The 23,070-nt window shown below is 39.2% G+C and overlaps 1 protein-coding gene across 1 annotated transcript in view; it reads right to left on the bottom strand.

The window, feature by feature from the left end:
- WLS (Wnt ligand secretion mediator) overlaps nucleotides 1–23,070 on the bottom strand; it is a 107,043-nt gene that overhangs the window by 46,330 nt on the left and 37,643 nt on the right. The window contains exon 2 of the mRNA XM_037042737.1: nucleotides 18,256–18,528. Coding sequence (XP_036898632.1) covers nucleotides 18,256–18,528 — 273 coding nt within the window. The remainder of the gene's footprint in view (nucleotides 1–18,255; nucleotides 18,529–23,070) is intronic.

Genomic DNA, 23,070 nt, shown 5'->3' with positions numbered 1-23,070 from the left:
TGCAGACATTTTCAGCCACACATAAATGCCAGCCAGATCTAAACGAGCATTCTACGAGCTCAAAATGAGGGCACTGAGGCCCACAATCACACGGCTGGTGTGGGAGGAGGTAAAACGTGAGCCCAGGTCTGCCCGACTCCACAGCTCAAGTTCTTTCCCATTGCCACACATCAGGAGACCTGTTTCTTGCTCTAGGAAAGCCACTAATTAGCTGTACAGTTTGAGTAAGCTGCTTTCCGTATTACATTATTTCTTTAAATACTGAGTTGAATCATATGATGACTAAGGTCCTTCTAGTTCTAACAATTCATGAATGTAGAAACCTAAACTGCCACCAGCTGTTTAACTGCCTTCTAACACCTGAAGCATTATGGCAGAAAGAAACAATAAAACAACTCCTGCCCTCTGGGCACTTACAATAGAATTGGAGTGATAAGGAATAAAAACTGGAGTTTGACTACTGCAAGAGTCAAACAGTAGCAAACAGGCCCTGGCTAGCCAGGCAGTTCAGTTGTTTAGAGCATCGACCCCATACACCAAGGTTGCAGGTGGGACCTGTTAGGGCACATACGAAAAGTCAACCAATGTATGCATCAGTAAGTAGAACAACAAATCAATGTTTCTCTCTCTTTCCTTTCCTCTCTGTCTCTAAAACCAATAAAAAATAAAATAAGTAAATAAACAGCAACAAATACAAAAATACTAGGGTACATGGCAGTGGGGGGGGGCAGAAAAAGCAGTCAAACTTTAAAAGGACGATAGTGCATTTCTATAATGGTTTTCCTCCTCCCTGCAAAATACCTTTGTGTTGACTGCTGGCAGGAAAAGCCAGCTACCAGAAGTAACAGAAGAGATCACGACTGTTTCATGGGAAAGCTTTGTTTCTGACAAGTTTCGTAAAGGAAAAAGTAGGCTAGAACAAGCTTTTTATTTCCAACCCACCTTTTCTTAGTTCCCATGAATGAGGAGGGGATACAAATGCAAGCAGGCAGCCAGGGAGAAAAATAATATGGCTGGTGGTTCCTGACCTCCTGGATTCCTGCTGGCAGAGAAGCCCGAGAGGCAGCATTTAATTGTGGAAAAACCAGCCTTGCTAGCCTCTTATCTTTTTCCTCTGTGACTTAAACCCACAATTACTGGCAACCCCTAGATTCCGAGTCACTCAGCTGGCGGTGGCAGCCATGGCTGTGTCTGCGACTGAAAAGCAAAAGGGGGAGTCGGATTTTACCTGCCTGCGAAGCCTGCCTTGTGCGAACCCAGCCCTAACCCAGCTTCATGACTTCTCCCATTAAAATGTTCACAGATGCCCTCCCGTGGGGAATACCACCAGGCAAGAAGCCCAGATGGAAAAAAAAGAAAGAAAGAAGTAAAGAAAGAAATGAGATTTCTAGCTGCTCTATAATTCAAAGGACAAGCTACGAGTCTCAAATCCTGAATCCCACATTTTATTTCAGCACTAGATACGTGATTTTTCAGTTCCTTTTCTGAAGGATCAAACTCCAATTCTCTTCGTCTGGTCATCAAGGCAACTCACCAACTGACCCCTCTGTCTTTTAGGAGCTTAACTTTCCTCTCCAATATGGAACTCTTCCAAAGCCTAGCAAATGGACTTACAGTCCTTGGCATATAACATGCTATTTCACAGCTTTTCATAGAAGAAAAATATGGGTGTTAGTTCTAACTTTCTTACCTGCAAACCAGGTGCCTTGGAGAAGTCACTCACTGTTTAAGGTTGTCTTCCATATCCCTCCGCTTCCACCCTGAATTACTATTCTATTCCAAAGCACTTTAATGTGTATGTTAATAACATCTCCTATTTTAAAAGGGTATTCTCCACCTTTCAAAAGTGCTGATCAGTATGGTATTTGGCACTCATGGGGTCTACCTTTACCAAGAACTGGGAGCTCTTCCCTTCAGATTCACAAACCCCTGAATTCCATGGACGACTTTCAGGACTCCACTAGAAATACGAACACAATCTGTGTGAATGGGGCCTTTGCACATTTCCTCCCAAGGTTGAGATCCTTGATCTCAAGTTAAGAGCTTCTGTCCTAAAGTCATAAAAGGCTGGTGGCAGCATCCACCTGGGTCCTCATTTTGCACGCTCTGCCCTACCATTTCCCTTCCTGGGATTCTACCTTCTCTCCAGAACTCACATTCCTCTTCTCCGCTCAAGTGCAAGAATAATAATAACTCGCTTTTATTGAGTGTTCATTATGTACAGAGCACTTAGTATATAGAAGCATCATATGTATTCCAGGTTAATCCTTAAAACGATCCTTTAAGGGTGGTACTACTATTATCTGTATTTTACAGATCCACTATTTTTGGCATTTTTCATCTCATGGCACACATAAATGGATTACTAAAGTTCTGTAGCGCACCAAAAAATATTTTTACTGTCTGACAAAAAATAGGTATAATTTGATTCAGTCACACTGGGTGGCTAACGTTGTGTTGGCTGTCATTTTTTTTCTTTTTATTTGACAGTCTGATGGAAAGAGAGAAGTGCCCCTGACTAAATAGTCAGGTAGTGCATGTTTTAAAAATTCTCGTGGCGCACCAGTTGAAAACTGCTGCTATGGATGAAGAAAAGTGAAAGGAAGTTCAGAATCTTACCAAACGCCACATAATTTGTAAGTGGAAGGTTAGGGATCCAGGCCAAACACTTTGGTTTTATGTAACAAAATGAGTCTGCCTTTGGCCCTGGCTGGGTAGCTCAATTGGTTCGAGCATCATCCCAATATGCCAAGGTTGCTGGTTTGATCCCCATCAGGGCACGTATTCCTCTCTAAAATAAATAAATAAGTTTTTTTAAATGAGGCTGCTTTTGGACATTTCCTTGTCATCAGAGAGTAGACTATAACAAATTCCACTATCCCCCTTAAGATTTCAGCCATAAAGGCTCTTTAAAAATTACCTTCTCAGTGAGTTAATCATTTCCTCTTCTGTGTTCATGGAATACTTTGGGCACTCAGCATTGAACACATTGCTGTAATTTTTCTTTCTTTACCTCTGAACTAGACTGTGCGCTCCTAACTAATTATTTTGAGTACATCTTCAGTGTTTACTGTGCTTGGACCTGTGCTAAGGATGGAGACACAAAAATGAAGAAGATGCAGTCTCAGCCCTCAAAGTTCAGACTTACAGAATAAAGAGGAGTAAACGTAAGGGGGCCATAATTATTTCTAAAACTGTATTCTGAAGGAGAACTTATCTTTGTATTTTAAATCCTAAGTTTAAAAAAATGCCAGCACATAGTAGAAGCCCAATAAATGACTACTGAATGAATGAAGGAAGTTGGGAAGGAAGGCTCAGAAGCTGGACTGTTAAATGAAAAGATCTACTATCCCTTTATGAAAACCCTTTGGTTATTTATACACTGACTCACCTAAAAACTGCTTCCTGTGTTGGTGTCTATGATACATTTTTTAATGTCAGACTAAAAATACACTTCCAGTACAGCAACCCTGTCTGCCTACCCAAGGACTAGAAACAAACACATGGTAACATGTAACAAAATAAAATACAAGAGAACTCACTCAGTTCAACACTAAGCTAACCCACTAACAAAGGGGTGTTCATCCGACAGAGGCATCTTCTGAAATGGTTGCCACTTGAGGGCCTCCGAAGTCACCTATTTACAAAGCTGAAGGGATATTCACAGGACTTTTATGGAGCCAAAAAATCTTAAGTGAGTCACAGTCTCTCTGCAAAAGAGTTACAGTAGTTGGGACCTTGGGGTCATCTAGTATAATTTCCCACTCAGAACAGGAATCCACGGCACTATTGAGAGACCGGTGGTGGGGCCCAGGTACTGCAGCCACATGACCACTTCGGCTTACAACCCTCTATTTCCCAGCTGGGAGGCTTTGGCCAAATCAATGAACCTCTTTCATTCTCAGTTTCCTCATTCTGTCAGGGAGAATAGTTGAGATGATCGGATGAAAGGAAAGGAAAGTTGTCTTAATCAGAGATGATTTGGTTGCAAGTAAGAAGATTTTACCCAGCTAGCTTAAGCACAAATGAGCTGGGGGACACAAAGGTATCTCCAGGAACCCAAGGACAGAGAGCTCTGACAAGCTTGCGGGACCAGAACCAGGAAGAGAAACCTGCCAGGAAGAAAGTCATCCCTTGTAGTGATCATAATTACACCTCATTGTTACACCCCATTGTCCTTCACCTCCACTTTCTCTTTGCATCTGGTTTCCGCCAACTTTGTCTGCTTCTCCACGCATGCAGTGAATGATGGCTGACCACACAGCCCTCAGGACTTTCCGGTGTAAGTGCTAATGAAGATGGGCCTAGAAAGATTGAACCCCAATTCCAAAAAATAAAGAGAGAGAGAGAAAATCTGGTTATTCTCTCTTGTGTCAAGGGCCCATCCTAATTCAATCATCTGAGGCTAGTGGACTGATCATGTGGTCGGCTGCCCAGTCAGTAGGCATCGTGGGAGCCCAAGATAGGCAAGTTCCGCAAGAAAATGGTGTGAAGCCAAAGCAAAGGGCTGGCAGCAAAGACAACTACCAGCAAAGTCCTTGGTAAAGGCAAGTTACCACTGTGGTCATCATCATTATGATCCCCCCTACTCCACCACACAGCTTCTGCTTGATTACTACCAGTGACAGGCTGCTCGATACTTGAAGACACAGGCTTTTCATTGCTGAACAACTCTAGTTATTAGAACTCCTTTCTATGGGACAGCAACTTTTTCTAAGATACTAAATTTAAATAATTTCAATCTTTCTCCAAACTTTACTTTTAAAGAAGGCATAGTTTTGCTTGTTAGGTCAGGCCTGGGCTTTCCTTTGTAGTCATAGATTGAATAAACCAGTAAGGCAGGGAAGATAGATTCATTGGACAATTACTGTAGCAAACAACCTGGACCAGAATAATTTACAAAACCAGAACCTCTTCTTCCTTTAAAAGATTTCTTCTACCTCTCCCATTAACATTACTTACTAGAGCCAAAGAGGAACTGGGATCATTTCTAGAATCAGTGTGTAAACAGTAAGTAGATGTTGAAAGAACTGGTTTTTTTCCAATGTAGAGTCCCCAGCGCTTCTGAGAGCGGAATTCTGCCATATTTAACAAAGGGTTCTCCTTCCTCCATCTCACTTTCTTTTGCCTTGGAAAGTATAACCCAGAAAATAATCCTACTTAATATATTCTTAGGTTCCACAAAATAAGAGTATGATTCCCCACAAAATACCCTCACATTAGCTATGTGATGACTGGCTGCACTGAAATAGTAATAAGGAAACCCAAAGTTAGAAAAGGAGGTAAAAACACAAAAACACCTTATGTATATTGGGGCCGTTATCCAGGAATCTGCTGCTGCTGCTGGCTGCTTTGCTGTTCACCTTTCTCATTGATGTCACCAGGCTTTTTTTTAGTAACCAGGATATACTTGTTATGGATGCAAAGAGAATCTCCTCATTTATATTCTAAACTCAGAGCAGGAAATGAGACATGTGGGTGATCTGCAGCTGTGCCACTATAAACAGGTTCTGCTTACCTTGTAGTCTAGGTTCGAAACGACACTACATTCCCTTGAGTTCATACAGATTGGGAGATTTTTTTTTAAAATAGAAAAATATACCATTTTAGAAAGACCTGAGTAACTTCTGTCCAAAAATTAGAGGCTGCTGTTCAGTGGAAGGCTCACTGACCTGTGCAGTCTAGCGTACTTGTGGCTACGTACCACCCACCTACCCACATGGCTGATAGACAATGAGGAGATCTTGCTCTGCCTCCAGCCAGCTGTGCTCCAGTGGGCACAGACCACTAGTTGTAAGCTTGCTTCATCTGGTAAACTAAAGGACTATTCTCTAACATTTGAGGGGTCAAGCACTTATTTGACCTGACAAAACCACAAAACCTCTTACTCCAAAAACTCACACAAGTATCTACAACTAAAGTTTTACATAGCATATCAGAGGCTCACTTGGTCCTTAAAACCTCCCCATAGTCTCTTGGTCAGAGATTAGACCAGCGGTACTCTAACGATGCTTCCAGTGGTCACAGTCTGCAGTTACACAGTTAATGTCGACTGACAACTACTGCAAATTATTCAGCACCATAGATGAGTCTAGTTTTAAGACTAGAAATCAAGCCAATAGGATCCACTTTCCAATGTGAAACTGACCAGTGAGACAATGGGCAACTGGAAGGGGGTGGGAGGGCCTGGATATAGTAAACTTATAAACACTAATTTCAGAAAATCTTGGGAAAGTTTTGGAGGAGCCCAACTCTGTTTCTAGATTGGATTTTTTAATTTGCAAATACATAACACAAAAACATCGAGCCAGATAGAGAGATCCAGGCAGCTTTGTAGTAATGCTGTCCAAGCAATGGGCTTACCAATCATCACATGAAACAAATAAAACAAAGCTAAAGGTTCCCACGCTCCTGCCAACATAAACATGTTCACAATAATTAATTCCAAAGTTGTGCCTGAAGAGTTCCTCAAAGGAAAAGATAATCCATGAGTCTGAGTAAACAAATATGATGTCCCTAATCTTCACCATTCTGGGTTAATCATCAAAATATAGTCTACTCCCAAGATTTTAGTTTCTTTCCATTCTAAGTTAGTAGGCAAGACTGATTCATACTAGTAAATTCGAAATTCTACCCTGCATTTGAAGGGGGCACATGACTCCCTTAGAAAGAGGACTAGCCATGTAAACCCACCTGGAATACTGACAACTTCTCTACCTTTATTCACCACCACAAACCCCACTTTCTTTGTCTCCTGGATCTTTCTGGTATATTTTGAGGTTTCTTTAAAAAATTTTTTTGGCTTATCTTTTTTTTTTTGAAGGGGAGAAGTATGAGGATAGAAGGAAAATTTGAAGTTTTTATTCCTGCTCACATTGACTCTGACCGAGGCAGGCAAAAAAATGTAAAAGGTAACTTTGAAAATCTCGGTGGCTTGAGCCTGCAATGAAAAATATCTAATCAGAAGTGTTTTTCTTACCAACAGAGACTGCAACATGGTCACAAATCAAAGGTCTCTGTTAGGGGGGAAGTGGAATGGTAGAATTTATATCTCTGTAGTTGATTCAACATATTTTGTTAAAGAGATCATCTGATGAAGCATGAAATTCCAGTTGTTTAAATATCGTATTACCAGTGGTCTGTTCCACCACAGCAGTTATAGACCTGTGGTGTACGGACGATTGTGCCCCATTCACCTCTCTGTGACCCCTCCCCAAGAAACATCTGAAAATAAAATTCAGAACCATGACTCTTACTGATGGCCAACAGTAAGTTCACAGAAGGATTCCCTGAATGTCTTCCTTCTATAAATTCACCCCTAATGATTTTGGATAACCCAATAGTTTATTTTTTACAGTTAACAGATGGTTCCTTTATTCTAACTGTTTTCATGCAGTGTCTACTTAACATTCCATAATAGGTGCCCAAATGGAAGAGCACAACAACTTCATAAAAAGTTAGGCAATTTTCTCCCAGGACACTCAGCCATCTAACTTGAATATCAACTAGGTAATAGCATTCTGATTATGCTGTTTGCTGTTTTACTAGAAATAAGTTTTACAGAAATGTTTTCAGGTTGAGAAAAGAAAAATCACTTGTCAGCGATAGAAATATTTAATTCCATCATTTTATGTAGTCATTTGCAATAATGAGACAGGCAAGTAAGAAAACATTCAACTGCAGAGTACAGCACAGGCCTCAAGGCAAAACAACAACTTCATTACCTAGGAACAGAACAGACACACTGGTTTTCCCTACTGCATACCATTCGCCAGTATTTCTTTAGCCTAAGGGATTCTTAGACCTCTGAAAATCCCAGATTTACTACTCAGAGCAATCCATCTTGAGGCTTTCTGCCAATGAATCTCAGTGCTTATATTTCAACAGCCTGTACATTTCAAAGCTAGGTTAAGACATGTCAAAAAAAAAAGAAAGAAAGAAAACCTCTGTCTTTGATCTCTGCACCCAAGTTCCTCAAAAGGAGCCCCACAGAGCATCTGAAGTTATGTTAAGTATGTGACTTGCAGTTGTAATCAGGAGAGTGACATTCCATTTCCAGTGGGCACCATATGAGCCAACCGAAACTTGCATTTCACAAAGACATACATACACTGAGTGACTGACAATACTGTTTAAAAAGAATGATATACCCACCCTAGAGGATATTTATTTCCAAATACAGAATTTGGTGTTACAGAAAAATCGAAGCCCCATCACACAGATAAGCATTCATTTCTCCCAGTGATTAACCATATATCCAGACACCAGATGTTCAGGCTGACATTTTTCTGACATGCTTTTCAGTCTACTCACTCTCCCTCCATGTCCTAACTTTTTGGAATAAAAACTAAACTCTTATGTCTCTTACAATTCCACAGAAACACCACATATGTGCCTTGACAAAGAGATTAATTCCATGCCTCTGAAATGTTCAGAAAAAAATCATCGCAGACCCAATCATAGATTTCCACAGACAGTCTGCTCAGAATTTGTAACTAGTATTCACTGAAAAGTTAATCACTCTTGTTTCTAGGCATCTCTAAGTCTCAGGATTCTCTTCAGTTGACCTTTCCCCCAAGATATTATAGACTATTATTTTAAAACTATCGCCATTTAAAAGTTGAACTGACAACAAGAAGCAAAGCCCAGAGTGAGTAGAAGGAAATATTCTAGATCAAGCAGCATTAAATGACATAGAGACTAAAAGAACAATTCAAAAGATCAATAAATTCAAGAGCTGGTTCTTTGAAACAATAAACAGAATTGACAACCCTTTAACCAGACTCATCAAGAAAAAAAAGAAAGAGGACCCAAATAAATAAAATCAGAAGTGAAAGAGGTGAAATTACAACAAATACCACAAAAATACAAAGGATTGTAAGAAGTTACTACAAACAACTATATGCTAAGAAATTGGACAACCTGGGCAAAATGGTCAAATTTCTAGAAACATATACTCTCCCAAAACTGAATCAAGAAGAAGCAGAAGGCCTGAATAAACTGATAACAACTAGTGAAATTGAAGCAATAATAATAATAATAAAAAACTCTTGGCATACAAAAGCCCTGGACCAGAGGGGGTCGCCGGCGAATTTTACCAAATATTTAGGAAAGAGTTAACTCCTATCATTCTCGAAGAGAATGACATAAAAAACATAAGAAGAGGAAAGACTCCCAAACTCTTTTTATGAGTCCATTATCATTCTAATTCCAAAACCAGGTAAAGAGACACAACAAAGCAGGGAAAAGGCAGTGAAGGGAAAAGAAGGGAAAAGAAAACCACAGGCTAATATCACTAATGAACATAGACGCTAAAATCCTCAACAAAATATTGGCAAACAGGACTCAGCAATACATTAAAAAGATCATACACCATGATCAAGTGGGATTCATCCCAGGGATGCAAGGATGGTATAATATTCACAAATCAATAAACATAATACATCACATAAATGAAATGAAAGACAAAATCACATGATCATATCAATAGATGCAGAAAAAGCATTTGATAAAGTACAGCACCATTTATGATAAAAGCACTCAGGAAAGTTGTAATAGAGGGAGCACACCTTAACATAATAAAGGCCATATATGGGAGACCTACAGCCAACATCATACTCAATGGGAAAAAAACTGAAAGCTTTCCCCCTAAGATCAGGAACAAGACAAGGGTGTCCCCTTTCACCAGTTTTATTCAGAATAGTACTGGAGGTTCTAGTCACAGGGATCATACAAGAAAAAGAAATAAAAGGCATCCAAATTGGAAAGGAGAAAGTAAAACTGTCATTATTTGCAGACATCATGATAGTGTACCTAAAAAACCCTACAGGCTCCACCAAAAAATAGCTTGACCAAATAAGTTAATTTGGCAAAATAGTGAGATATGAAGTCAATATTCAGAAATCAAAGACGTTTTGTACACCAACAATGAAATATCATGAACAGAAACTAAGGGGAAAATATCCCATTTACTATAGCAAATAGAAAAATAACTAGCTAGGAATAAACTTAACCAAGAAGGTAAAAGACCTGTACTTGAAAAACTACACAACACTGAAAAAAATTAAGGAGGACACAAATAAATGTAAGCATATATCATGTTCAAGAATTGGAAGAATTTACATCATTAAAATGTCCATATTACCTAAAGCAATCTATACACTTGGTGCCATCCCTATTAAAATACCAATGACACATTTCACAGATTTAGAACAAATATTTCAAAAATTTATATGGAACACAAAATGACCCAAATAGCCTCCGCAATCTTGAGAAAGCAGAACCAAGTAGCAGGGATCATAATACCTGATATCAAACTATATTACAAGGCCACTGTAACCAAAGATCTGGTATTGGCATAAGAATAGACATACAGATCAATGGAACAGAATAGAGAGCCCAGAAATGCCTCTCAATTCATATTTAACAAAGGGGGCAGGAGCATAAAATGGAGTAAAAATAGCCTCTTCAACAAATGGTGTGGGAAAACTGGAATCGTACATGCAAAAAAATGAAACTAGATCACCAATTTACACCATATGCCAGAATAAACTCAAAATGGATAAAAGACTTTTAAACATAAGCCATGACACCATGAAAGTCCTAGTGCAAAACACAGGCAGTAAAATTTTAGATATTCCACATAGCAATATTTTCATTGATATATCCTCTAGGGCAAGGGGAACAAAGGAAAGAACAAATAAATGGGACTTCATCAAATTAAAAAGCTTCTTCATGGCCAAAGAAAACATCATCAAAATGAAAAGGGAGCCAACCATATGTGAAAACATATTTGCCAAAGATTCCTCAGACAAGGGTTTGATCTCCAAAATATATAAAGAGCTCACATAACTCCACTCCAGGAAGACAAACAACTCAATTAAAAAATGGGCAAAGGACCTGAATAGACACTTCTTCAAGGAGGAAATATAGAGGGCACATAGGCATATGAAAGGATGCTCAACATCACTAGCCATTAGAGAGATGTAAATTAAAACCATAATGAGATACCACCTCACACTGGTCAGAATGGCCATCATTAACAAATCAACAAGAACAAGTGTTGTAGGAAATGGGAATCCTAGTACATTGTTGATGGGAATGCAGACTGGTAAAGCCATTGTGGAAAACAGTATGGAATTTTGTCAAAAAACTTAAAAGGGAACTGCCTTTTGATCCAGCGATTCCACTGCTAGGATTATACACTAGGAATCCTGAAACACCAGTTCAAAACAACCTATGCACCCCTGTGCTCAGAGCATTATTATTTACAATAACCAAGTGCTGGCAACAGCCTAAATGCCCATCAATAAATGAGGGTATCAAAAAACCAGTACATTTACACAATGGAATACTACACAGCAGAAAGGAGGAGCTCCTACCCTTCATGACAGCATGGATGGAATTGGAGAGCATTATGCTAAGTGAAATAAGCCAGGTGGCAAAAGACTAATGCTATATGATTTCACATGTCAGTGGAACATAATGAACAAAACAAAAAAATGATGAAAATAGAACCAGAGGTATGGAAACAAGGAATAGACTCACAGCAATGAGAGGGGAGGTGGAGGAGTAGAAGCAGGGAAAGAAGGGGTAGGATCTAGTCAAGGAACATGTACAAAGAACCCATGGATATGGACAATGGGGTTGGGAAGCAAGGGGTGGGTGGAGCAGGGGAGAGCCTTGGGACAACTATAATAGAACAAGAATAAAAAAATAAAAGTTGAGCTGGCTAATACTTTTCATACATATTACCAAATGACAATTACAAGTGTTAAAAATGTTTATGCTTAAAAGGTGAAAAGTTGGAGTTCTGTTTAAAATTACTTTTTCAAATGTGGGTTACTTTTTTGTATAATGTGCATGGAATACCTTCATTATCAATAATCAATTATGCACATTCTCTAACCATTTTATACTATAAATTACCCTTTATTGTCACCATTTTCCCTCTAAAGGATCAGCCTGATTAAATCTTGGAATTGAAGCATTTAGAGGAACAAATATAAAGGATACATGGACAACAACTAAGAAGGGTGGAAATGGAAGGGAGGCGGGGAACACGGGGGGTGGGATGGGATAGGAGTAATAGAAAACTGTACTTGAAAAATAATTAAATAAATTTAAAAAAGAAACAATGACTAGCTTTTAAATCACAAGTCAATACTTTTCTAGTTTTTAAGGGTTTGTCAAGATCTTAATTCTAGCCCTGGCTGGTGTAGCTCAGTGGATTGAGTGCAGGCCTGTGAACCAAATGATCATGGTTCGATTCCCAGTCAGGGCACATGCCTGGGTTGCAGGCCAGTTCCCAGCAGGGAACGCATGAGAGGCAACCATACATTGATATTTCTCTCCCTCTCTCCTTCCCTTCCCCTCTAAAGATAAATAAATAAAATCTTTTAAAAAAAGAAAGAATATTAGTATTTTAAAAAAAGATTTTAATTCTAGCTAAAGTCTCCATGACCTTAAATTAGGAAGCTTAAAAGAAATAAGCATTTAACCCAAATAACTAAAATTCACTTAAAATATAAAGTCCTTAGAAGCACAGACAAAGAAGTTAAGAGGGATGACACCTAGGCCAGTGCACTGCCATCCAGGGGAGATGGTCCAGTAATTGAAAACCACAGAGATCAGAGAGGAGTGGAATGAAAAAAAGACCAGTGGATTATTATTGTCCAGCCACGATCAGCCCGGAATCATTCTGAAGGACAGTCCACATACAAATGCTCTCCTGTGCTACTGTTCTGGCTACTTGTAAGTGAGGTGGGCCGGCCATGGGAGGGTATCTTGTGGCCATATTCCTGAGTGCTGTCTTCCTCTATTACATGCTGCATGTGTATTATGGGCAGCAAATGTCTATTGGGTACCACCTGTGGAAATGAAACTAAGGAATAGATCCAGTCTCATCTTCAAAGCCAGCTTTTGCCTCTCTCCTGAGGTTTCATCACATTCACCCTTTTCTTCATGCAGCTGATTTTAAAAAGCTTGCTTCCTTGTATGGTACTGATAAGTTTGATTTGCCCCCCTGGGTAAGAACAACAGCAGAATATTTTCAATGTGATCTTTCAGAACTGCAGAGCTGTGACCTCTGATGAGTTCAACAAGGTCTAGCCTATGTCAGGCTCTGCAAAGAGATGACCTTCCCCACTCACTATGAGCCCAGAGACAGAGGTTCCAGTGAGGATGCTCCCAGCCTCCTGCCCCCGCTAACCTGGGACTCATTCTTCCAGCCTGGACCACACTTAGAGGAAAGGGATCCCTAATCCAGGCAGCTGAGACACCCACTAAGACCCTCTTGATCCCTGCAACAATGCTGCAGTCCTGGAAGAGAGCAAAGCTGATCCACACCTGAGCAGCCCAGGTGTTGGGCACTTTACTTGTTCGATGTTGTAAAGCAGTTCCATACCCACTTGGGTTTTGATGGGGGTTTTCCCTGGTCATCTAGAGTGCAGGGTACCATGGTACCCTGATTACTGATTTGGCAACACAAATGACACTCAGATGGCAGAGTCATGGCCTACATATCCAGCTGCCCTCATCAGCTGTGGAAGGATGTGGCTGGATATATTCACCCATTAAACAGACACATGCATGGGGCAGATCTGTGCCAGACACAGGTGCTCATTAACAAATGGTACAGACAACAGGCTGTGAGTTCCTGGAGACTCCATTTCAATGAGGAGGAGGGAGAACAGATGAGGTGTACCTAGAGGTGCTTCCTGTGAAAATGTCCACTTGGTCCCAGGGAACTGGAAACTCTCAGCTTTTACCTGCTAAGGGTTTCTGGGTGGTTTCCTGTTTCAGCCGCATAGCCAGGGGAAATTTCTGCCTTTTGCTCCTCTGAGCTGTAAGCTAAAATATACTCACACTTGATGAGGGGCTTTTCTGGTAAAAGGAAAGTCTCACGTCCTTGGACATACTTCTTAACATATCCTGAAAAACCCAGTCTTAAAAAAAAAACACATCAACCCGTCTTTTAAAAAAATTGGTATTCTCTTGGAAATAAGGAGTCCTTAAAGACCTTGGTAAAAACTCTGACCATACGTATTGGAAATCCCAGCATTAATTTCATAGTCCAAATGTGAAATCTCTTCATTATTTGCAATCTGGAATTCATTTCATAGGCTACCTAGGAAAGCTAAAAGAAAAAATAGGATTGGTCTTGACTTCTCTTTACATTGGAGGCAATATTGTTACAGTTGAATCTTTGATAAATGGAAAGTCATCCACATACAACAGGATCTTTTTCACACACTCCTAGTATCTTTTTTCCTGTCCCATTTATTGCTCTCAGAAATGCATCCAAACAATGATAAAAATATAAAAAGTGGACAGGCATCTCATGCATTCCTAATACAAGGGTTACAGGAAAACCTATCATGTCTCACACATATTATCATTAAATTACATGTAGGTAGATATCTCTATCAATGGGCAAAGACATACCATTACTCCTTTATCAGTGCTTTCTTCACTGTCGACAAATAAAGGTAGAGAGAATAAATTTATGGAAGAAAATATTTTCACAAATGCAACATCAACCTTCTCATATTAAAGTTAATGGCATCAACAAACTGCCCCTGCTCATAAAAACTATTTTTATAATCTGATTTTCTTGAGGATCTAGGATTTCAGTTATTTTACACATTCACTGACAGAGCTGTTAGTTATCTCTCTTGTTGATTTTTTTTAAAGATTTTATTTACTTATCTTTAGAGAGGAAGGGAAGGAGAGAGGGAGAGAAATATCAATGTACGGCTGCCTCTCGTGAGTCCCCTGCTGGGAACTGGCCTGCAACCCAGGCATGTGCCCTGACTGGGAATCGAACCTTGATGCTCTGGTTCGCAGTCCCGCGCTCAATCCACTGAGCTACACCAGCAAGGGCTCTTGTTAATTTTTTAGTGTGCCTGTATAAGTGCAAGACCTCATGTTACAAGAAGTTTAAGAATTTTTTTAAGATAAGAATCTTCAGTAAAATCTTTTTCTAGATGAAGACAAAATATATTTTGGAGCTTGAATCTACATTCTCACTTCATTTACATATGCTGAATAGAAATATTTTATCAAAGCATCACCAACACAGGCATTTTGATGTTTGGGATTAATGTTTGCTGGGAAACATTTACAGTAATTTATCTGTAAAGTTATTAAGGTATGTAAGCAATAGGTTCTGACCACCAATTAGGATATGTGTGTGGTGAGGGGAGAGGGGTCCCCACATGCAACTATTCTTGAGTACCAGCAAGGTGGCCACCCATTCAACCCAAGTCTGACACTACCAGGAGCATCAGATTCCACAGATTAAGGGCTCAGTCCCACTAGAACCAGCCTCCACTTTAGATGCCAATCATAAGCCCAGGTTGTCACTCATGCATCTGACCAACTGGCTATAAATCCGAGGTTTTCATAAACTCCTCCTTGTTTTCAATTAATTGGCTAGAACAGCTCACAGAACTCACTAGATTATAGATTTATTACAAAAGAAATGAATCAATAGCCAGACTAAGAGATACCTGGAGCAAGGTCCCAAACAAAGGAGCTTCTATCCCTTGTGGAGCTGGGGGCCTTGCACATGTAAGTGTTCTAGTTTTTGAACCTGGAAGCTCTCCAAACCCCCCACTTTTGGGTTTCTGGGGCAACTCCATTATGTAGCCATAACTGATTGAATCACTGGCCATGGGAGGTTGATTCCACCTCCAGGCCCTCTCTCCTCCCCAGAAACTGGGAGGCAAGGCTGCTGAAACTTTCACCCCTCTGTCTATGGTTGGGTTCCTTCACAGCCTGTCCCTACCCTTAGGTGTTTTCCAAAAGTCACCTCATTAACCTAAGTTTAGTAGTAGTGGAACAAGACACACATTTTACATTTATGACTCTCAAACATTTTCAAAATCCAAGAGCAAGAGCCTAAACATAATAAAAGATGCTCCCAATGATTTTATATTAGGAAAGTCCAAATGTTTGAGGGAGCCATGAGTCAGGAGCTGTGGAGCAAGATCAAATATACACGGGAAATATTTTTTAGTCATCCAAATGATCACATATTTATTTCTTAAAAATCATAAATCATAACATTGCATATTCCTCTCATTATAGCACTTACCTTTCTCTTTGGTAGTTTTACCTGTTTCCCACCACCATCTTTCCTAACCCCTTAGAAGAACATTTTTTTTCAGTCTTCTGTCCTTTGTATCTATTGCTTACCATAGGGTCGGGATTTAAAGTTGAAATGAATGAATGAATGAGTTACAAAACCAATGAATAAGTCAATATGCAAGAAGACAAAACAAGAGAAATGCCACTTGAATACTTTGGGCTGTTATACAAATCTGGGCTTTCATATTAGCTGTTCTTTCTTCCTTCTATCTAGAATGCTCTTCTATTTACCCACCCTGCTCACCAACTCCTCGTCAGGGTTTCTGCTCTTTAACACTCACCTCCAATATCTCTCTGCTCACCAGAACATGCACACACACATATGCTCACATACATGGACACATATGCACACACACAGAGGCAACCTTTCCTTTTTTTTAAAGATTTTATTTATTTATCTTTAGAGGGGAAGAGAAGGAGAGAAGGAGAGAAATATCAATGTATGGTTGCCTCTTGTGAGTCCCCTGCCGGGAACTGGCCTGCAACCCAGGCATGTGCCCTGACTAGGAATCGAACTGCGACTGTGTGGTTCGCAGGAGGCAACCTTTCCTTTTCTTGCTCTGAAGCCTTTCCTTTATGCTCCTCAGCCTCCTGGGCATACTTTAGTCACAGCATCTAGTACACTTTACTGTAATGGCTCATTGTTAGTTCCTAGTCATTTCCACTTGAAGGACAATGTCTTCATCTGCATTCGCATGTCCAGCCATCAGTGCACTGCCTGGCAGAAGTTGGCACTCAAAAACATTGTGAGATAATGAGTACGAATTTAAATAAACAGGGAGGGGAAAGCCTGCCTTATAGAAAATTATCTCAGCATAATGTGTTTGATAAGGCACTGTTTCAATTTCTAAAAAGAATAAATTGATATGATTATATATCAAAATTATTGCTGACATAGGAAAATTACAATAGAAAAAGTGCTTTAATCCAGGGACAGACCCCAGGTAGAGCTGTCTTCAACATACTTTTTTTCCCTCTTACCCTGATCCTGCTCCAGTAAAAAATGCTTTCTTCTTTCTCAACCTGGAATTACCCCAGATGCCACAGGTGCATCTCCCTGCCAGAAATCACCCAATGATCCTCTCCTCGCAAAATGTGTGCGGGCCCCATGCTCTCAGAGTCCTGCATCACAACTTCATAAGCTAAAAAGAATCACCTCGTTTGTGGGGAAATGGGTGAGCATGGGTTGAAGCTCCCATTTTGATAGAGATCTTTCTCTAAGGCAATGGCCTTCCTCAAAGCCCAGTGGAAAAAGACATTCAGAAACACGGGACCTTTCAGAAATCCTCAAATCGCTCTAGGGGGGCGAGCTCCCTCACGGCACCAGACTGGGGAAGGAGTGTCCCTTCGGCATGTGGACTATTTTGAGCTAAAGGCCATTAAAACTCAACAGACTTAAGAAAAAAAATTACTACTTCCTTAATGACCTAAAAGAATTTAGATAGTGGGTCTGGCATAGAAAGAGAGCTTTACCAGAGAGATAAATTTTTATTTGAAAGACTTACCTGCATGGCAGGGCAAACCTCTAATTACCAAATACCTGCTTTCTTATCGCCTTGAGAATTCTCCTCCTCCCCTTTGAAGCTCTACTTCTCTATCCCATCCCTTAGCTCAGATGGTGTTTAGGCTTCAATTACCTAACTCGCCTTTGAGTCTCATATCTTTGGGTCTCCTGTACATATGACATTATTTTTTTCTCGTGTTAATATGTCTTATGTTAACTTAATCATTAGACCAGTTGAGGGAAAAAGAAACACTTTGTACTCCTCACAGAGGTAATGAAGGTTGGTGATTAGGGCAGGGCTCTGAAGCCAGGCTGCCCAAGTTTGAATCCACTCTTCAGCCATCTGGCCTTAGGCAACCTGCTGGTATCCACGATTTCTCATTGTAAATGAAATAAAAGACCTACCTCTAGAAATTGGGGGGGGGGGTGAAATGGGTTAATATAATTCAAGTACTCAGAAAAGTGCCTCATAAGTAGTAAGCCATCAATAATTGTCTGCTATTAATATTACCATTTTACTGTCCCTAGAACTGGCTCTGGAAGAACCCGAAGAGAGAGATCCTCTAAGGCAGGGGGGATAGAGGAGAGAGTGAACTTACTGATTTGGTTGTTCAGCTTGAAGGCAATGTCCAGATGCAGGATAAACAGCATGAATTGGAACCAAGGACTCATCTCCATGGCGGGGAGGGGAATGTGGACAGAAAACACAATGTCATTGGCTTCTATTTCTCTTGGAATGGCTTCCTCGATGTCTCGGATTTTGTCGCACTGGTTGGGTCCCCAAGGCATTAGCCACTTTGCCTTGTGATGGTTTTTACGAACATCCACACACTTCACTGACATGTAGGACACTGCTGTTGTGGGACCTGGAGCTGAAACGGAAATGTTTTTGTTTTAGAAAAATCAACCACTGAAGTGCTCATTTCTGGCTAAGCTCCTTTCCACTACTGTTTTCTCGCATTTTTTTGGTACTGCCTTCTCTATTGGGATCAACTCTGCGTGAGGATTCTTCGGTGACCTCTGTAGGTGTCATAAAGCACCCCCAGGAGCCTTCCTAGTGTGTCATCAATCCCTGCTATTTATTGGAAGAATATATCTGTAAACCTGTTTGGTTCAGTTATTTCCTCTCTCCAAAACGAAATGTTACAAAAACCTGTAGCACTTCAGTTTCCACTTGCCTGTGACCTTGGAGGGCTCTGGTGCTTCGCAGAGCAGTGTTTGAAATGAAAAGACCTGGGTCTGGAGCTTGGTTAAATAACCTACCCTCGGTTAATCTTGGCTAAGTAGGTAAGTCTATCATAACTTCAGGATGCTCATCTGAGAAAAAAGATAGTTGGTTCCTAAGATTCTTAACTCTAAATTTTACTATATTGCTTTTGACTAAGAAAAAGAACTATGTTAACCTCAGGTCCCCACTTGGAGTGACGTGTATCAGAGGTGGGAACACAAACATCAACCGATACTTCAAAGGTGCACTAAGGTACAACCCACTCATTTCAAGAGAAAACATCACATTTGAGCCACATAACATTAAAAAACACTATTTGGGGACTATAAAATGATTATGATTATAATAGAAATTCTACAACATATAGAAATTACAAAGTTCCAGACAACATTTAGCCAGCATCCCACTAGAGGGAAGTAACTACTGTTGGAAAATATGAAAATACTATCTTTTCTATGAGGGTATAATTAGATAAAAATTTGTATATGAATTAATTGTATGACTTTAAAGACACATACTAATATTAACACACATTTTTCTAAAACAGGATAATACCATACACAGTTTCGTAGCTTTTTCTCTCTATTCACTGGGAGGAGATTTGTGGGAAGTAACACAAACTCTGGAGCCAACTCGCCTGATGTCAAATCCTGGCTCTCATTTCTCTTTGGGTCATCACTTATCCCCACGGGGAAGTTTGGGTGAATTACTAAACCTGTTGGTGTGTTGTTAGTTTTACCATCTCCTAAACGGCAATAATGATAGCACCCACCTCTCTGAGTCATTGTGTGCATTAAACAGGTTACAGGAAAAGTACTCAGAACAGTGCCTGAGCACATTAAAAGTACAAAATGAATATTAAAACTATTATAGTATAAATATTTTCTACATAATTAAAATTTTCAACCAGCAGTTATAAAATAATCACATGATACACCAAATTTAATTTACCTATATACCTTATAAATAAGAATAATTCTTTGCCTAATATTTTTTGTTTGTAATTTATCTCGACTTTTCCATCTGCTCTCTAAATTTGTTTATAGCATATTTTAACATAGAGATGATCAACATTTTATATAAAAGCTCTCTTTTCATTTGTTTTTTTCCCATGCTTTTGTCCTTAGAGAGACCTTTATCTCCAAATTCAATAAAAATGCACCTTTAGTAACTTCTAGTTATTTTTAACAAATCATTTTTTAAATATTTAAAGATGATCCTTTGGGAATTTGTTTTGATATAAGAGATGAGATAAAGTTCTAGTTTTTTATTTTAAAAATATGTAAATTATTCTTTACTGAATAGACTCTCTTACTGGTTTATGTCATGACCTTCATCTCAGATGCAAGAGATGTTTCTGACAATCTGATGTTTCCTGCACTGAACTGTCAGTTCATGGCCCAACCAACATCACACTATTTTGAATTCCATATTTTGATGGTGTGTATCAATACCTGATAGACTGAATTATCAGGCTGAATCCCCAGTCCATTTCAAATTTATAACCTATTGCTGGGGCTTACAGTGAAATTACATTAAATCTATACATTAACGTGGACAGCATAAGCATCCTTTCTCAACATATGGTGTTCCCATGCAAGAACAGTGACTGCTTCTCCACTAACTGGGGTTTGTTTCTATATCTCTCTGAAAATTTTCATAGTTTTCTTCATGGGCTCAGGTAGGATAATATGTTTTTGAAATCAATTCATAAAAAGTTAGTAGTGAAAGAAAAGCATTACAATTGTGTTTTATGTGTCTGGTTTAAATATGTTTAATTCTGTAAATATACTTGTTATATCATGCTTTCAGAACTTCTAAAGCAGAAATTATCACTTATTTAATAGAGATCAGATAACAACTAGAGAAATATGTAAAAGCAAGAGGAAAGTCACATAGGAGGCAAAATTGTGTATTATTAATATTTATTTATAATGCTCGGGTGTACATTTCTTTCTATCCCTAAACAACGATCCTAAATTTCGAGTAGTAAAATGTTACATTTGCAGAAAGTTATGAAAATGCCTAATAAAATGTACACAAAAACACAGCGCTGCTAAACACTAGCCAAAAGTTCTTCCGGGTAGAATCCTGAACACGGGACATGAAGTCAGCATTAATCAACATGAGGGAAATTTTTCTTTAAAACTCAGAACTGTAGCCCAAAGGCATCTTACACCCAATTCATTTAAAATCAGACATCTGGCTTACGATTAGAAAGATGAAAACCAAGCTTTGGTTATCCTGACTCAGCTAACTACCCCACTGACATTAAAAAGACCAAATGGCACATTTAACTGAATCCTTTTTAATGTGGTTGGAGAAATAAACAGGGAGGCGAAAGTCATGAATTCTATTTTTGGCTAACATGCTCAAACTGACTATTTGCGGCAAAAAATAGTTACTACATTTTAAAACTTCTATTCTTCCAAAATGAACCTAACCTTTTTTCATTTTTTTTCCTTTTGAAAAACAAGTCTCTCCCTCCTTAGACCAAAATGAAAAATAACCAGCCGAGTTCCTCAGCTGAGCTCCGAAACCACATTCCAAACTTAATAACAGAGGAGCTGAACACTCCACGGGCACAAAGGCTGCGTTTTTAATGGACACAGTGAACGGCTGCCTTTGTAGCGGCCTGAATTATTTTCATTCTTTCATTAGTCTAGTGTTCCTTGCATAAAGAAAAAAATTTCAAGAATACTAATATTTTCATAAAGATCATGGCAATGAACTTGGAGAAACTTCAAATGCATCTCAAGCCGCATTATGAGAACCACAAATATTTTCCTTCATGTGAATAATAGAACCACACTCAAAAACCTTTGCATAACTTAAAAACTTGAAGACAATTCAATATTTTCAACTTTGCCAGTAGTACTCAAAAGGCCAAAGTAGTTGTATTGTTGGAGAAAATAAACAGCAATCCTGAGAGTTAAACACGACAGTAAATGTTCCTCCAGTGATGTATTTACAGCTCAAGAGAACTTCCAACTCCCATTAAAAGTGAATTCCAAGGTGCTCCTTTATGCCAAAAGCCCATGAAAGTAAACTAAAGAAAAAAGCTTATCGCTGATTGCTGGTTGCCTATGGGAGGTGTTTTCATTCTATTCTAGTAACAATTACGATGATATGTATCACAAAACAGTGTCTAAAATAAGAAGAGACTGGATTTCTGTCATTAAATTTTTTTAAGTGGGACAGATTTAATGGTAAGAGAATAAAATTAAGTGGAAGAAGTTGAAATTATTTGCAACCTTTGAGGAAGCTATGGTCAACTAACAGGTATATGAAATGAAGCCCTTACTTAGAAACCAGTGTGGTTCTAGGGATTAACAGACTTTGTGTATTTAAAAAAGGTAGTGGATGGATTCAGGTCAATAAACTGAGTCATGTTTGCTCAGGTGAAAGCTAAAAATAACCACTCCTCAATATTCCTAGGAGAGTAATTCAACGTCACCCAGCTGCCTCTGCATACTTTATAAACATCCCCTTTTCTATTCATCAGTAGCATTTAGTTGAGAAAAAAAAAGTGGGCCAAAAGCTACTTCTACATCAATACAATTTGACAGACAGAGCAATCTGGCCAAAAATGAGTATGCCCAGGTAGTGTGGACAGGTTAACTTAGGGTAGTTTAAGGCAGCATTTAGAGTATGCCCAGAAGTCATACCACCACAAGGTGACTTCATTGAAAACTCTGGCCTGTTTTCAGTTCAGTTCTCTCTACTATAGCAAATGTAGGCCATATTCTTCTCTCCTTATCTATATTCCCACACAGGAGTTTTGGCCTCCACCTCTTCACTATAGGAAGAGAATTATGAAATGTGATATTACATGACAGTTAATTTCAAAATGATACAAAATCATTAAGACTTCTAACGCAAGGTTTTGAAAAACTACACAAACACACTTGAAGGCTCTTTGAAAAGTCAGTGGCCTCTCCGCGAAGAACATTACTATGCTCACACCACATTCACCAAATATGCCTTGAGGTGCTGTTAGGGGCGGAAGTGAACCTAGTAGACAGCAGCCATGTCAAATGTGCAAATAAGGGAAAAACAGACAAAAAAATTACAGGGAAAAGTAATTATAATTGGGATGAATGACAAATTTAACCCGACATTACATGGGAGAAGGCAACAGTCAGATATTTGGGAGGCACAGAAAATGAATTCTCTAGAATGAGGC

This window comes from Sturnira hondurensis, unplaced genomic scaffold, assembly GCF_014824575.4.
Source record: "Sturnira hondurensis isolate 20B ecotype Veracruz unplaced genomic scaffold, ASM1482457v3 Scaffold0000648, whole genome shotgun sequence".
NCBI lineage: Eukaryota > Metazoa > Chordata > Mammalia > Chiroptera > Phyllostomidae > Sturnira > Sturnira hondurensis.
The sequence above is the reverse complement of the archived record's forward strand: the minus strand, read 5'-3'. Positions and strand labels throughout refer to the sequence as shown.